This window comes from Embiotoca jacksoni, unplaced genomic scaffold, assembly GCF_022577435.1.
Source record: "Embiotoca jacksoni isolate LCO1_2020_lvr unplaced genomic scaffold, fEmbJac1.0.p SCAF_27, whole genome shotgun sequence".
NCBI classification, from domain to species: Eukaryota; Metazoa; Chordata; class Actinopteri; family Embiotocidae; genus Embiotoca; species Embiotoca jacksoni.
The window spans coordinates 2,178,374-2,195,488 of NW_027185378.1; the positions used below are offsets into that span (position 1 = coordinate 2,178,374).

Genomic DNA, 17,115 nt, shown 5'->3' on the forward strand with positions numbered 1-17,115 from the left:
GTCTCCTGTTGGTTGACCAAATCGACCAGTTTGGACCTTTTTTTTTTTATTATTATTTTTTTAAATAAGAACTTTTGTCACCATGAAGCGGCTCTTCCTCTGGTTTCTGACTTTAACAATACATACAGAATATAATCTTACATGTCTAGAGTTCAAATGCTCTCAGACTTCACAAAAAGTTGTTCAGATAAATGAGTAAACTTGCTGCAGGATTCAGTCAAAGCAAACTTCTAAGAGTTGGTTTTCTGTTCAACGTGGTGGCGAAGCAGATTTTTTTTTTTTTTTTTTTTTTTTTTTGCAGCACACGGAGCAGTTCCTAGTTCTTTCAAATGTTCCCTCTCTGGCTGACCTTGGGAGTGGCCTCTCTGCTGCAGCACATGCCTTTACGCACACGCACACACACACATTCCTCTGTATGGAGGCAGCCTGACGTGTCCTGACATGAGCGTAACAGTCCTGTCGCAGGAGGAGAAACCAAATCGCAGCCTCCACGTGCTGCAAACACGTGACCGGTCTGACGGAGGGGAGGTCATAAAAGGACAAACTCCCTCCCTGCTGGCGCTGCACCAAAGTTTGAAATCGGACAGAAGCCATGTGGCTGTGGGAAAGAGAGAGAAAGCCCCTGTTTGCATTCCACAGACTAATGCACAGCCAACAGTTTCCTGCTTAAACTAGTGTGTTTTTGTTGTTTTGTGCGACAAAAGTAAGAGTCGGCAGGATACTGAGTATCAAACTACTGCCACGGGAAAGCAACACGGCTGAGTGAGAGACAAACTTAAAATTCTGCGTTTTGTTGCAGTGATCTTTACACGATCTCATCAATAGGTCTACACCAGGGGTGTCAAACTCAATTTAGTTAAGGGGGCCACATACTGCCCACTTTCATCTCAAGTGGGCCAGACCAGTAAAATCATAGCATAATAACGCATACATAATGACAATATTTCTCTATGTTTAAATCATTGGTGAAGGTTTTTGGATGATAAACCCTATTTTAAAGGTCTTTCTACAATAAACTAGAAACATAAAGAGCAAAAACTCAGACATCAGCCCACTGTTTATCTGCCTGGGCTCTCCTCTGCAGATTTAACGGGTCACAAAGCGAGCAGCAGCTTCTCCCTCCGGAGCAGACGTCGCATTTACGCTGTTTCTGAAGCAATTACTGGATTGATTAAAAAAAAAAAAAAAATCACAAAACGTTTGTACTCATAAACCTCCATATTCTCATAGAAATGCAATGCATGTCTTTCTGTAATTTTCACACTTGGCAAAGTCAGCCGGCGGGCCGAGCTGGACCCCCTGGCGGGCCGGATCTGGCCCGCGGGCCGTATGTTTGACACCCCTGGTCTACACTATTCACAATCAGGCTGCCACCTTTGTGCGAGCAAGACGATTACCCGGCCTGAGGTGTGCGGGGCCTCACACCTTTACACCAGGCATACATAATGCAACACTCGAAGATCCTTTCGATGCAGGCTTCTTTCTCCACTCCAACAGTTGGTTTTTAAAATGTAGATGAGTCCTTTGGCAGTTTCCCCCCCCCCAAAAGAAAACCGAGCCAGGTTTTGCAACAGGACTCCAAATAGGAGCTGGAGATTCGAGAAAATTCAACAAAAAGCAACCGTGAGACACTTAAAAGTTGGAAAAATAAAATAAAAAATGGTTTCTGTAAATGAACACTGTTCCTACTGAGGTGCTTGTCTGAGTAGCTTTCCAAAAATTTCAAATCTAAAACAATCAGATCCAAAATAATAGCTCAGAAAGCTCTTTTTATTGTCCTGAAATTCCCAAAATTTGACTGATGGTGTTTTGACAGCTTTATTTGTTTATTTAAGCTAAATCACAAAATTGAATCGTTTTGACCTTGAAAATTGTACTTTTGTACTAAAGGCTCCCTGATTAGCTTTTTCTGCTGCTTTTATATATATATATATATATATATGACCTTTATTTAACCAGGTAAAATCAATTGAGAACCAATTCTCATTTACAATGATGACCTGTCAGCACAGTCCACACAGTGACACAAACAGCACAGATACAAAACAGTATGACAAACACATGAGGAAAAGGCTAAAGACAACATGGGTAAATGAATAAACACTATGTGCCAAAATAAACAATAAAATTAATAAAAATAAATAAAATGAAAAAGGCAGATTACTGGATTTTCTTTATAAAAATGAGAGAAAGACAGAGAGAGAGAGAGAGAGAAAAGCAAGGGCTGGTCAGCAGGTACAGCAGTCAACTATGATTTGTTGCAGCTTTAGTTTGAACATGTTGAGAGAGGTGAGAGCTGTTAGTTTGAGTGTGTTTTGAAGTGAGTTCCAGTCATTTGCAGAGGCAAAATGAAAGGTGTTATGACCAAACACAGTACGGACTTTTGGAATGATGAGCCTAATGAAGTCACTTGATCTTAAATGGCGATTGCTGTCCGAGATGTGCAGAAGATTTGAGAGGTAGCGAGGGGTCATTCCCAAAAGGGATTTGTAGACCAAGAGCAGCCAGTGTTGTAGCCGCCTGGTGTGAAGGGAGGGCCAGTCCACCAGTCTGTAGAGATCACAGTGGTGGGTGGTGAAGGGGGCACCTGTGGCAAAACGGATTGCTGAGTGGTGGAGTGTGTCCGGTTTTCTGAGGGTGGTCTTAGATGCCATTTTATAAATTATATCGCTGTAGTCAAATAGAGGAAGGATGGTCATTTTCACAAGGGTGAGTTTGGCAGAGTGTGTGAAGGAGGCCTTGTTTCGATACAGGAAACCCAGTCTAGCTTTGACTTTAGCTAGAAGGTTATTGATATGTATATTAAATGAGAGAGATGAGTCCAACCAGAAACCAAGGTATTTGTAGGAGCTGACAAACTCCAGCTCTGAGCCATCAGCGCTGTAGATGTTGGGGGGGCTGGGGATGATGAGGTTTTTCCGGTCAAACAGCATACATTTGGTTTTTTTGGAGTTGAGGAGCAGATGGAGGTTGTGGAAAGACTGTTGGATGGAGGTGAGGCTTAGTTGAAGAGTGGATACGGCAGAGTGGAGTGAAGGACCAGCTGAATATAAGATGGTATCATCAGCATACAGATGAATCCTGGAATTTCCTGCAGCTTTGGCTACATTGTTAATATAAATGGAGAACAAAATAGGGCCTAAGATGGAGACTTGAGGCACACCTTTAGAGATGGTAAGAGGTTCAGACATGATGTTTTCGGTCTTCACCCGCTGGACACGACCAGCCAAGTAGCTAGCAAACCAGTTGCAACATCTACTGGACAAGCCAATGCTGGTAAGTCTATGCAGGAGAATATTATGGTTGACCGAGTCAAAAGCCTTGGCTAGATCTATAAAGGCAGCTACACAAGTCTGCTTGTTGTCCATGGCGGAGATGACATCATCAAGGACCTTTAGTGTAGCGGTGGTACATCTGTGGCCTTTCCTAAACCCAGACTGCAGGTCAGACAAAATATGATTTAAGTCAATGAAGTGAATTAGTTGTTTATGTACCAGTTTCTCTAAGACTTTGGCCAAACAGGGCAAGATGGAAATCGGCCTGTAGCAGTTCGGGTCAGAGCCAGAGCCTCCTTTAAAGAGGGGGAGAATCGTAGCCGATTTCCAGTCAAGGGGGAAAACAGACAAATGAAATGACAGGTTAAACAATCTTGTAATAGGGGAAGCAATAATATGAGCCGCTGATTTTAAAAACACGGGGTCAAGCCCATCAGATCCAGCTGACTTGTTTGAATCTAATTTAATGAGCTCATCCAGGACTTCTGAAACCTTAACAGGTTGAAGGGAGAAGCTGTTAACGCTGGGTGATGAAGTAGGGGTGTTAGATGAATCTGTTTCAGGGGCAGCTGCACCAAGGAAATTAGACGAGTTCACGAAATGTTGGTTGAGTTGTGTGGCCATGCGCTGTTCATCAGTAACGACAATGTCATCAAAGATCAAAGAAGTGGGTAGATGCGGAGAAGCAAGTTTGTTTTCCATGGATTTTACTGTTTTCCAAAATTTCTTGGCGTCAGAGCCACTGGCTGAGAATTCTTCTTTGTAATGACTGATTTTGGCCTTCCTGATTGCCTGTGTTGTCTTATTCCTGTATTGTCTGAAGGCCAGCCAGTCAGCAGCAGACTGGGAAGACCTCGCTCTCCGCCATGAGGTGTTTTTTAGGCGGATCAGAGCCGCCAAATCATGACTAAACCAGGGGCTGTATTGATTCTTCGTCCGGAATCGTTTCAATGGGGCGTGTTTCTCAATGATTCGGCTAAAGGTGTTTTTGAAATAAGACCAGGCGTCTTCCACTGAGGGGATAAGATTGATTCTTTCCCAAGACGCAGCTGAAACATCATGCAGGAAGGCCTGATTGTCAAAGTTTTTCAGTGAGCGCTTGGTCACAATCACCGGTGGACGTTTGACAGAGAGGCCGGAGCGAACGCATGCAATGGCACAGTGGTCACTCAAGTCTTGACTGAAGACTCCAGATCGGTAGTTTGATGGAGTGTTAGTGAGAATGATATCGATCAGTGTGGCAGACGACGGTGATTTCAAATTATGTCTGGTTGGCTCAGATACAATTTGAAAGAGGTTTAAAGCATCAAATTGCTGTGTAACTAAATCAGGGGGGTTGATCATATTCCAGTTTAGGTCACCCAGAAGGACAAACTCAGAGGAAATGTGAGGGGCCAACAGTAAACCGAGAGCTCTTAATGTGCATGCTGGAGCAGAGGGTGGTCTGTAGCAAGCAGCTACAGACAGAGTGAAATTTGTTGATAGTTTAAGTTTTAACAGTAACAGTTCAAATTGTTTGGGGACTGATTTAGACAGCGTAACAGAACATTGCAAATGGTCTTTTACAAATAAAGCCACGCCGCCACCCTTGGTGGATCTATCCTGACGAAAGACGTTGTAACCGGGTATTCGAATTTCTAGATCCGAGACACCTTTCTTAAGCCATGATTCAGAGACAGCCAGAACATCAGGGTTTGCAGTGTGCACCCAAGATTTTAAATCATCAAGTTTTGGCAACAAACTACAGATATTGACATGTAGAAAGCCCAATGATTTACGGTCACAAAAATCATTAAACGACAGATTAGAGGCAGTGGGACAATGAATAGCGGGCCCAGGGTCTGGGTGAACATTTCCAGAGATGAATAACATAAGAATGATTAATACACGGCTGAGGACAGTACTAAAATGTTGCATTTGGTTATCTTTCAATGACTGTTTGGTCAAAATTAAAGCGGAGGAGTCGTGGAACTGCTGCAAGAACATGTGAGAATACAAAGAAATAGGCTTTGTTACATACCAAGTGGGAAGTCCAAAAGTCTTTGTAAACCAGAAGGTTGAAATGTCCCTGGTTGATAAACTAAAGTCCAATGTACCAACACCGTTAGAAATGATGGCAGTCTCCCGTGTATACCTGCTAGAAAGGCAGCTTGTAGGAGCTGATGTGATCCAGAAAATATAAATGATTGTAAGCCAAAAAGGCCAGGAAGGTTTTAGTGGATGAAACATGTCCAAACCAATAAGCAATAGGTTAGGCTGTTGCAGATTGAGGAGGGTCAGGCTGCAGCCACCAGAGGAGGCTAGGTTGTAGTAGCAGCAGCAGATGGAGCAGCAGCAGGTGGAGCAGCAGGTGGAGCAGCAGGTGGAGCAGCAGCAGCAGGTGGAGTAGCAACAGCAGGTGGGGTAGCAGCAGCAGGTGGAGTAGCAACAGCAGGTGGAGTAGCAGCAGCAGCAGCAGGAGGAGCAGCAGCAGCAGCAGGTGGAGGCCAGGCTGCAGCAGGATGAACAGGCCCAGGCCGCAGCCACCAGAGGAGGCTAGGTTGTAGTAGCAGCAGCAGGTGGAGCAGCAGCAGCAGCAGGTGGAGCAGCAGCAGCAGATGGAGTAGCAGCAGCAGCAGGTGGGGTAGCAGCAGCAGCAGCAGGTGGAGGCTAGGCTGCAGCAGGATGAACAGGCTGTATCTCATAGTCTGCATCAGAGTTTGGAGTTATTGCACAGTTGTCATTGTTTGCAAATGTATATCGAGACACTTTTAAGATAGTGAAATGGTTATGATACTTTGATTTATTGACGCAAACATCCTGCAAAAGTACAAGAGCTGATGTCGTGGGAGGTCTTTCAAAACCCTGCCAGCACCCTGCAGAGTTTCCCTGAAAGCTACCCCACCCTTCCTGTCAGCTTGTCACCCCACCCCGGGTTCCTGCAGGCAGCTACGAGCCCTTCAAAGGTTGCCTCACAAAGCTCCAGCCCAGGTGTCACCTATTAAACCCCCGTGTGCTGTGACCTGTTTACGGCAAACCGACCTGTAATTCAAAGGAACCGAACAAACCGGAGCAGGGCGGTGAAACATACATGTGTGTGTGTGTGTGTGTGTGTGTGTGTGTGTGTGTGTGTGTGTGTGTGTGTTTCAGAGGATCAGAAACTTCTTCTTTCTGCTCGTCCTCTGTGCAGTTTGAGATGATTTCACAACCTGCCGAGGATGTTTTTTATTTTCACCCTGTTGCCTGCCTGTGGCATGTTGTCATCAGCTTCCTTTATTTAAAACTTGCCTCGTCGTCATTGGTCCATGCACCTCGCTGGTCGCCCTTCCTTTCAGCCACATCCTGTTATTGTTCTTATTCAGCTGGTTTTGTTTCATCACAGCCCAAAACAAACTTGACTCCTAGTTAAAAAAAAAAAATCACTCAAACCACCTCTGACTTTTTTGTGGTTGGACTCAAAAAGAGCAGCTGCACATCTTTCATGTTTGTTGTTTTTTGCTTTGAATTTGCTCCATATTGAAGAGCTGATTCTCAACGTGCTGCGGAGTCCCTCCATATTATAAGCTTCAACTTTAAGTTTCACTCTGAAATCCGACTTCACTTTCACGTTGAATTCTCGCTATGATTTTGGCTAATTATTACCTGCAGTGATCCCACTCATTTGCCTCTTTATTACTGAGGAGTGTAATGTGTACAAACTGCTCTGGGTTAATCATTACATGCTTTATGGGTGTTACAGAATCAGCACTTTCCCTCCAATTCTAATGAAAAGCTTCATGTAAGCAGGCTGAACTTTCAGTGTTGGTTACCCAGTCTGAATATAAATCAAAGCTGATCTGAATCTGATGTAGACGACTTTATGAAATGCGCTTATTCACTTTAAGAGTTAGAGAAGAAGTTCACTCAGTTATTGTGTCGTTATAATGTTTTAATGAGTGTGTTAGATGTATTTTGTTCCCCCCCTGCTTGCAGTCTTTATGTTCAGTGGAGATAAATGGCTGCTGTCTGTAGCTTCATATTAACAATGGAGGATCTTCTTAGTGCAAAAGCAAATAAACATGCCTCCCAAAATGTTCAACTAGCTTTTAAAATGTTTTAAATTTGAATAATCAGTATCTTTGTTAACAATTGGCTTCATTTGAGAAGTTAAAACCATGACATTTGGGACATTTTTGCATGAAAAAAATAACTGATTATCAAAATAGTTCCAAATTAATTATCTGTCAATCGACTAATTGATTGCACATAAAAGCATTTTATGAATTTTGTATGCAAAAATGGTCATATTGTGAAGTAAATTAAGCTGTCAGCCACATTGAGTGCAGAAATGTAGTTTTTTTTGCAATACTTTAATAAATATATATTTTTAATCCACTCAATAGTAATATATCAGCTGGAACCGAAGTGTCTGACTGACTGACACCTCCATCCCTGCAGCTCCACTGTTAATGCTGATAAAACAAACTGTCTGTCTGGCTGTAACGAGGACACAAACAGAGCAGAATGTCAGACGTGGAAGTCTTTCATCTAAAAAAACCCGGTGAAATCCCACGAAGGAACTGAACAATCTTTGTGTCACGTCTTCTAACAGAGTGGTTCGGTCTCAGCAGGTCGGTGCAGGGCGGAGGGTGAAGAGGTTAACAGGACGGTGGAGTGAATGTTAACAAAGCACAGTGAATGTTTTCTCTCTTTTCCCTCCATCACACACACACACACACACACACACACACACACACACACACACACACACACACACACACACACACACACACACACACACACACACACACACACACACACACACACACACACACACAGGGCCTCTCTGAGTAAAGAAGCATGACCAGCAGCAGCTGTTGGATTAACAGCTGCCTCTGTTTGTCTGCTGAGACCCTGAAACGCTCTGATCTGTGAGCTGTCCCTCTGCTGCTGTCTCTCAGTTCATCCTCACCGCACACAGACTCTCATTCTTATTGCCATATCTTCACTCTGATCTGATTTATCACTGTAAAATTCATACAAACAAATGAATAAACTGAAAATATAAATATTAATCCAAAAACAATAATGATTGATCCTAAAAATGCTAAGTTTGAATTATTTTTTTTCACATTTAAAGTTGTTTTTCGGTGGTGGTGTATTCTTAAATCAAGAATACAAGGATAGAAATTGTAATTTTATATCAATAAAATGTCTTGACTCGATAGGCTATTTGACAGAAAATTAATCTGCATAAATTTTGCTTTTTTAAAATTATAATTTGATTGAAAAATGATAGAAAATTATGTAACAAATTAAATAAATGAAATAGAAAATGAAGATTCACTGATTTCTGCGTCTCATATGCAAATTGTCAGGAATATAATTCTATATATTTTTGGATTTGTGGCTGTTGCCTGTATAAAAGAAGCAAATTAAAGAATTTTATGTAGTGTGATGTTTTTCTTTCTACTATTTTCTGACATCTCATCGACGAAATAATTAATCTTCACCTTTGTAAACATCACATTGGAAGAGTTAACAACGTTAAGAGATACAAAACTGTAAAATAGATTCTGTATTTTGGTTAAAAACACATCCTAATAAAGCCGTTTTACAAAATAACAACTGATAGTATAGAAAATAGGCTGCAGACTGCGAGCGCCCTCTGGCGGTTCAAACAGAACACAGCTCCGGGAGAGCGGTCAGCTGACTAACACGGAAGTGAGTCCTCAGCAGAAACACCACTGAGCCAGGGGAATATTGTTGATACAACATAAGTGAAGCTGTCTGAGCGCACGTGAGATCATGGTTCGGTGTTTCCTGATCCACACGGTGTGCCCGGTTACTGCTCTGTCTGCCGGGGAGAGCCGGGTGCTGTACTCCCGGGTGTTCGGTCCGGATGAGGGAGTCCTGTCCGGGAAGCACGAAGAGCTGACCGCGGAGGAAAGAAGGCTGCTGCAGAAGGAGAGGGTCGCTGTGGTGGCCAGGTGAGTGGGCGGAAACTAGTCTGAACATGTACAGAAAGGTCTGAAATACATTAGTTTGTCTCCAATAATGATATATTATGTGCCCGATCAATAAGGGCGACATGTTGGATTAAACTGACTTCATATTCTCTGTGCAGTTTTTTTTTTGGAGAAAAATTGTGAATCAGAGAGTGAGTAGTGGAGATGACTGTCAGCCTCAGGGTCTTATTCAGATGTCTTTTTTTTTTACTTTTACAAATGACTTATTTTTAAGAGGATGCAGCTTTTGTCCCTGTGTTCCCTCTTCATGCACAAACACACACACACACACACACACACACATATATATATATATACGCAGTATATACATATTACTGTGGAAAGGTTTTTAGGCATTTTTTTTTTCTCCATCACCGATACCATCATGTTCAGGTTCATATTTATTCTCCAACATGACAATGAGTTATTTGATTATATTTAATAAGGCGATGTGCTCATGTTAATGTGTTTTTATGATCCTCTGTTCCTCAGGCAGGTCCGTAGCGCCGTCTCTCTGTCCCGGGAGGCTTCGGGCCGGCTGCTGGTGGAGACGGTCCCCGGTGAGGAGGCTCTGGCCCTGCAGGACGCCGACAGCGGAGTGGTCCGTCTGAGAGCTGGAGACCCTTTCTCTGAGGAGATGAGCGCCCTGTGGCTCGGGGTCCAGGGTCTGGGCTTCACGCTGGTCTGCGAGCCGCACGAGAACCTGCTGCTGGCCGAGGGAACCCTGCGGAACCTGACCCGGCACTGCCTGGACCATCTACACATGCTGGGGCAGGGCAGCGAGGTGAGCACAACCCAAACACAAACACGTTTTATTATGGAGATGGGGCTCCAGTTGGTTTATCTTTTTTAAGGAACACAGGGCTGAAAGGGGATACAAAATTAACATGATTATTACAACTCAAAAAATTTGATTCTGCTCAGCTCATTTAAAGTTTTCAAACCTGGACTAGATGCAGATTAGATCAAGACCTGGTTTGATGTGGATCTGGTTTTACTAACACCGTTAAGGTTTAACAAATCTCACAGGGGTGTCTTCACCCTCCGTGATACTATAGTCCACGTACAGTGGTTTTAATCTAGACTAAGTCTCCTGTTTTAACAAGCGCAATAACCATGCGCTGGTTAAGACTTGTGAATGTGACATGTGAAGACTTGTATGTGAGGCACCTGTTTCAAAACCTGAAGCTGTGTGACAACAGATGATGGACTGAGAAATATTAATATCTATTTAGTTTCTTTTACTTTTACTCCTAATTGTCAAATTTAGAAGAGTTCTGTAGACTTTGATTTGGACATCAAACTAAATCTGGCTCCTCCTGGTTGCCTGACAGGTGCACTGCAACTGGTCCAAGTCCAAAATGTTGTCATTTCATTTTATTAAGACAAGAGTATTAACATCACATTACAGTGATGTAAAAATCAGTTGTTAATCAGTAAAATATTATAGAAATAAAATGCCTTGTTGTTTAGCCACCTACGACCACTGGCGGTCAGACGGACCTTTCACTGCTGAAGAGGAGTCGGAGAGTGGCGGCACTTCTACATAGAAATTGAGCTGTATTCTTGGATTTTGAAACAGTAGACTTGTGTTTTTGTTATTTGGCTTTTCTGCAGTTGTTACTTGGTAAAAATGTATTGTTGGTATCTGCAGTGGGAAGTGGTTCTTGGTTCTCTTGTCTAGATTATTTAATTGATTCGATTTTTTTTGTTTTTTATCTGATTTGTGTAAAAATAAAGATTGCAAGTTGAAAAAAAAAATGGTTTTACCAGTGTTTAAACTTGTATTCAACAAGTTGGCGGTCTGGCTGTTGTTTAATTTGTGAAGGAGGGATTAGAGGAGCGAAAGATTTATAATTGGGGGGTTTTGCTCCGTCATTGATATATGGGAGACCATTTTCTGGTGATATTCAACAAATCCCATGAAAAGATCAAAACCAACAATTAAGTGATCCTACTAACAAGTATAAATAAAGCTCTGTTGTCCAGATGCTGTTAAAACACATTCATTTGACACGTTGCTGCGATGTGTGAAATCACCAACGACACTCTCCCTGCAGGTCCTGCTGAGGAGCGGCCGCGTCGACGTGCTGCTCAGCCGCCTGCTTCCTCACGGCCAGCTCCTCTTCCTCAACCATCGCTTCGCCCAGAGTCTGGAGAAGGAGGTGGCGGCTTACGTGGCCAAGTGACCCGGAGGGGGTGAGGGTTCACTTCTATCAGCTCCGGTCTGACTTCCTGTTTGAGCTCCATTACTGTGAGCTTTCAAACAAACAATCCGAATGCTGTTTACCTTCGGTGACATTTCGGTGTCGGAGGAAGAGGAGCGGACCGCCGGCTGCTGCTGCTGCTGCTGCGGCGTGATGTGTAAACACACAGAGCGGTGAATATCTCCCTCAGCCACTTGCAGCTCACTGTTGGCTGTTTACTTGTGTGGGAGGCATCACTTCAAATCCTGTTTGTCAAATTGAAAAGTGGAAAGGAAAATGTGGCAGATAAAAGAGTGCAGCTGAAGAGGCTAGTTAAGACTCACTCGTCGGCATCAAAGTCTGCTATTTATCTGATTCACCGCACTGGAAATGTCACCGTGTGACTTTGAGGAGTCCGAGTACAGCTGGTTTATTTGTGTTTTTTTTAGTTGTTGTCTTTGGGTAACTTTTAATAGACCGTACGTTCCTGAAGAGGAGGAGGAATGAATGAGGATGTTTTTTTTTCCTTCTGCAGTACAAAGTGTGAATCATCTCGTATTAACAAAACAGAAAAAAATGGAACAAACAAAGATCAAAGTCAGACGTCTTTAATGTCACTTTCAAGCGGAAATGTCATGTTTCCGGAGGCACCGAGGACGATGGAAAAAAGGCAGGAAAACGAGAAGACATATTATCAAACCGTAATGAAGGAATGCAAAAGACAGAAAAAAAAACAGGAAACGATGACAAGGACGACAACGTCCTGACACAACAAATAACAAATGCATACCCGTGTGTTGTGAACATCTTGTTGTACCTCTAGCTCCTCATACCTGTGTGTGTTATACCTCATGCCTCATAAAAAGCTTCTTAAACCCCAGTTTTTGTGCTGGCAACCAAATCCTACACCATAGCTGTGTTTTCAGGAAACGGGGGAGAGGGGGACTGTCTGAATGCCAGCATCAATTGCTTTGATCATCTTCTTTTTTTTCTGTATTAAAAAAAACAAAAAAAAACCAACCTCATTTCGAGTATCACCTGAGGCGTATTCTTTGAAACTCGTGTTGGTCGTGTGCAATCAAGGACGCAGTGCGGTTTCCAAAAAAGCCACAGGGAAGCAGGTAGCAAACGTTAAACATGATAAACACGGGAGAGGAGGATTTACACGTGGTGCATGTCTCACGGGGAAAAAAAAACAAAAAACACAACGTCTGCGAAAAACATCTGTGAACTGATTTATCAGGTAGCCAGAAAGTAGAGGGCGCTGTTGTTTCTGCAGGATTCAGGCTGCAGGAAACAAATTTACTGACTTGTATGAAGTAAATATTTAGATTTTGATGCAACTTGCTATAAAATACACCTGGATTATACTCTGTGCTCCTAAAAGCACGTTGAATTGAAGTAAAACATTTACAAAATGGATAATAAAAGAATCCAATAAGTTTGAAAAATGAATGCTGTACATAATGGAAAAGGAAAACCTTTGAGCGTTCATAAAATAAAAAACAAGGATTGTTCTGCATAAAAAAAATAAAAAAATTCTCCATATTTTTACATTCTTGCTCTGTTGCACTCTTTTGGAGAACATTATTCTTTTAATCCATAAACATGTTATAAATAATGCTGATCCAAACATCATTTGAAGGTCCTTTTTAGTTTCAGAAACTTGACTTTCTGCCTGCAGCTCTTAAAAACTTTTTAAAAGTATCTGACTAATATTTTCAGGCGTCAGAATGAAAAATTTGTGAACACATATTTTTATGTTTCCCACATGTCAAAACCAAACTGTCCCCCCTCTGAGCTCTGACTTCAGCCACCCTGCAGCTTTGGGCTGAGGCTGACTGCAGGCCGGGCTTCATCAGCTGACATCACTGAGCGATCTTATGAATAAATTAGAGCCAGTTCAGACAGTCAGCGCAGGTCCTCTGCTTACTTTTCTCTCTGCAGGACACAGTCAGTGCATCTTCTCATTAAGGTCGTGAACTTTAGCTGTCATCTGATGTTTTGGCCTTAATCTGCAGGGAATAAAAGGCTAATGTCCAGTAAACACTTAATTTAGTTCCTTTCAAACTGTTTTTCTTGTATTTTTACAAGTGCTGTCACTTTTGAAAAAAAGACTCCCTTTTTACTCCCTATCTGTCCACAACTCTTGAATTTCATTGAACACTTTCAGCCTCCCTCCACTGGAAAACGTGTTGCGCTTATTGTTTGGCTGTTTGACCTTCACCGTGCAGGGAGATGTATGTGCAGAATTGGACACCAGAAGGCTGTTTCCTCTTTTGTTATGGTTTGAAGGAGGAAAGTTTTCTCTGCGCTCACCTTAAATCTCATTTTATACTTACGAGATGATTCGGTAACATCAGTCCAATTACAGTCCAGTTAGCACACAAGTTGGGGACTTTTCAGTAAAGTGGGAGACATTTTGTTGTCCTGTAGTTCAAGTTTTTGGTATAAACTATTTGCATATTCTGGGTTTTGTGATGAGGAAGAGGGAGTAAATTCAATTTTAAGAGTTTTTAACAATGTAACTAAACATTTTTATGCATGAAAATTAGACACAAATTATTTTTCAAAGCTATTTCTTGTCTAAATATATTTTTAAATGACTGAATAGAGCAACAATCAGTGAAATCAAGACTTATCAACCTTCAATAGTTTAAATAGTTGGTGTAAAGACTTTTTTGTAAATTTGTAATCTGAAAACACAACATTTAACTGTGTTAAGTTTGCTTCTTTAGTTCTTTACAACCAGTTATTTGGCCTCATTAACATGTGTAAACTTTGCAAATCAAAGTGCAGTGCTGAGCCGTAGCCTCCCCACTAGGGGGCAGTATGTAACCAGACAGGATGAGAGCTGCGGCCTATGTTTGCTGCTAATAGGAGACAAATAGTGACACCAGAGCAGAAATCCACCAGACTACAAAAATCATGAAGGCTGCAGCTTTGAAACAATTTAAAAATGAGATGGTAAACATCAAACAAGCAGCGCGTTAACTGTCTTGGAAACCAGTTTGTAATTACATCTAATTAGCGATGCACAGAAATAGGAAGTTGATCTTTGCCTACAAGCATCTGTTTGATCAAATGGATGAGTTAATGTCAAGTGGGGATTAAAATGACTGTATTTGTTGCAGATTTGGTATATATTTGTCTGTATGTTGTGCTTTCATCATGTGTGATTGTAAGGATTTCATTACTGAGCAGCTTGAATTATTACTAAAAGCATGTTGCACGTACAGAGAAACAAGTGGAACAGAGAAAGGGGAAGTCAGGAGGGTGAGAAAAGTGTAATTGCGCATATAAAATCACAGGACAGGAAAAATGCAGTGATGCTGCAAAATTATCACACTTAGTTATTCTTTACTTTGAAAAGAGGCCACTGTGGGGTTGAAGTTAAAAGATTAAATGGTTTAAGGTTATGAAGAGGTTTTCAACTGAGTGCTACCAGAGCCCAAGAATCTATAAGTTTCTATTGGAGCCAAACACAGCAGGTGATTATTTCCTGATTAGCACAAGATCCTCGGTGAAATCAACTGCTTTAATGTGTGGTTGAAATGAAAACACACACACAGGCTTCAATAGCACTTACAGAGGGAATAAATTGAAGGCCATTAACTAAAGTACATAAAATTCTCATAGCAAAAACAATCTTCACCAACTTTGCAAATAGTTTTTTTTTTCTAGCAGCCCAGAACTGGAAAAGGCACAACAGATGGCGAGTGGGGCGAGTTTATCAAGGGGCCCAAAGGTCAAACTGCATGATGCAGCAGAGCTAGTAGATCAAAGGTGAAATCTGGGGAGCAGCTTTGTACATGAGCTGGAGTCAAGAGGGAAGGTCCTCCTGAGCTAACCCGGTATCACAGCTAAACGTGAAATAGACACACCGGTCCACTACAGCAAAACGTGTAACTTTCACGACTGGACAGCCCAGAGCGTGGCTATTTCACATTTTGCTGTAGCGGACCGGCTTGACTATTTCACGTTTTGCCCGAGCACCACAGTGGCTGTCCTACACACATTTCCAACCAGAAACCTTCAAGGCGGTAAACCATCTTTACCGCGACTCCCCCACCCCCCCATCCCTCCTGCTGCGGCTGTGTGCTTCATCCCTGCTGCCTGTTTTCCTCCAGCTGCCCTCATATTCACTCATCATGTGTACAGGCTGACCGAGACCAAAGCTGACATTGTCACAGCACATCTCAGTCACTCGCTCAATCTTTTCTTCCTCTTGCATTTTGTCCTCCACCAGCCTGCAGCTCCAACAAAAACATTCCCCCATTGAATTTTAGAGACTGCCCATTGAATACTGCCAACTCCTAAGTTTAAGGATTTTCCTCTTCATATTTTTTCTCCTGCCTCATTAAATGTCTCCCTGACTATTGTATGGCTCATGGCGAGAGCACAGTGGAGAAAATGGGCTCAGCTCTAGCCAGAGATACAGTATGAATTTCAATGCGGGTTGAAGACTTATTCACTTTAGCCTCTGTCAGGGCATGCAGCGTGAAATACCTGAACTCCACGGCTCGCATTCACATACATTAGGCATCATTTCTATTCCCTTTCATGCGTACATCTTTAGAATTTCAAATATTCCTCTTCTCCCAGGCAAGAGCTAAGTGGAGCTGGTATTGTAGTGCAGGTTGAGGGAGGCTCAGTGATAACAGCTAAACGCCACTCATATTAGGTGTCACAAGAGATCTGTGTGATCTGTAAATTTCTGCATTCTCACTGCCTGTGTAGGAGGGAGATTACATGTTTTTTGGAGCAGAGTGTGTAGGCGTTGACATGCTTAGCTTGAATTAAGGGGTTGAATGTAATAGTCAACATTTTGTCATGTTAATTCTTTGCCCATAATTCTGCAAATTATACCTGAAATTCTCCTGAAACACACAACCCTCTCTTTGTACAAAATAACATCTTCCCTGCGAGGCTCATCCAGTCTATCAGGCATCAGAGGAGAGACGTTCTCTGTTCGCATCTCAAATCGTGTTAGATTTCCAATTTCAAGCCATTTATTTCATGCCCCCCCCCCCCCTGAAAAATGTCTCTTTTCGCATTTCAACCGATCTGCATGAGGTGGCTGCTGTCTAAAGGTATAGCTTGTCACTGCTAGACTGTCACCACACTTCAAACGACTCCGTTAATTGAAAATATAAGTCAATTATTCCTTAATGAAGCTCCGTGTGCAGCAGGATTCCTCTGTAGGATTGCTGTTTTTTTGGTTGTTTTTTTTTTGCTCATTACGAAGGAAAAGGCAGTGTTGTCTGTGGGGGGGGGGAACAATGGACTCAACAAACACTTCACAGGAAGAAATGAAAAGAACTCTCATATCTTTGATTTTCTGCCTCTTTTTTTGGAGGGAGGGGGAGGGGGATCGGAGTCTTTTTGTTTTTTCTCGCAAATTGATTTGTTGATCTGTAAATAAGCTAAGTGATAAAGAAGTCTAGACTGATAAAGGCCACATGCTCCTAATGCTCTGATAGCGACTCAGAGGGGATTATACGCCAAACAGGATGCCATCTGCCTCTGCAGTGAAAGGCAGGCTTATTATTTTTATTAAAGTCAAAGATAGAGGCAGATACTTTCATTCTCTTCTTCCTCTCAAAAAAACAGTGACAGGCGATACTTCTGCAACCAACTCATAGTTAACAGTTGAATAATAGAAAAACATTCACATTTTTATCATGC

At 42.2% G+C, this 17,115-nt stretch overlaps 1 protein-coding gene across 2 annotated transcripts; it reads left to right on the top strand.

Annotated features, from left to right (window-relative positions):
• Positions 1–8,973: 8,973 nt before the first annotated feature.
• ap5s1 (adaptor related protein complex 5 subunit sigma 1) lies at positions 8,974–16,634 on the top strand. Of its 2 annotated transcripts, XM_069160935.1 has the most exons (4): positions 8,974–9,223; positions 9,734–10,025; positions 11,302–11,440; positions 11,963–16,634. In XM_069160935.1, exons 1-3 carry the CDS (start codon positions 9,042–9,044, stop codon positions 11,428–11,430), a joined length of 603 nt encoding a protein of 200 aa, XP_069017036.1. In that variant the 5' UTR covers positions 8,974–9,041; the 3' UTR covers positions 11,431–11,440; positions 11,963–16,634. The 2 variants fall into 2 exon arrangements, with proteins under 2 accessions (XP_069017036.1, XP_069017035.1); XM_069160934.1 differs by having other exon boundaries at positions 11,302–16,625.
• Positions 16,635–17,115: the final 481 nt, after the last annotated feature.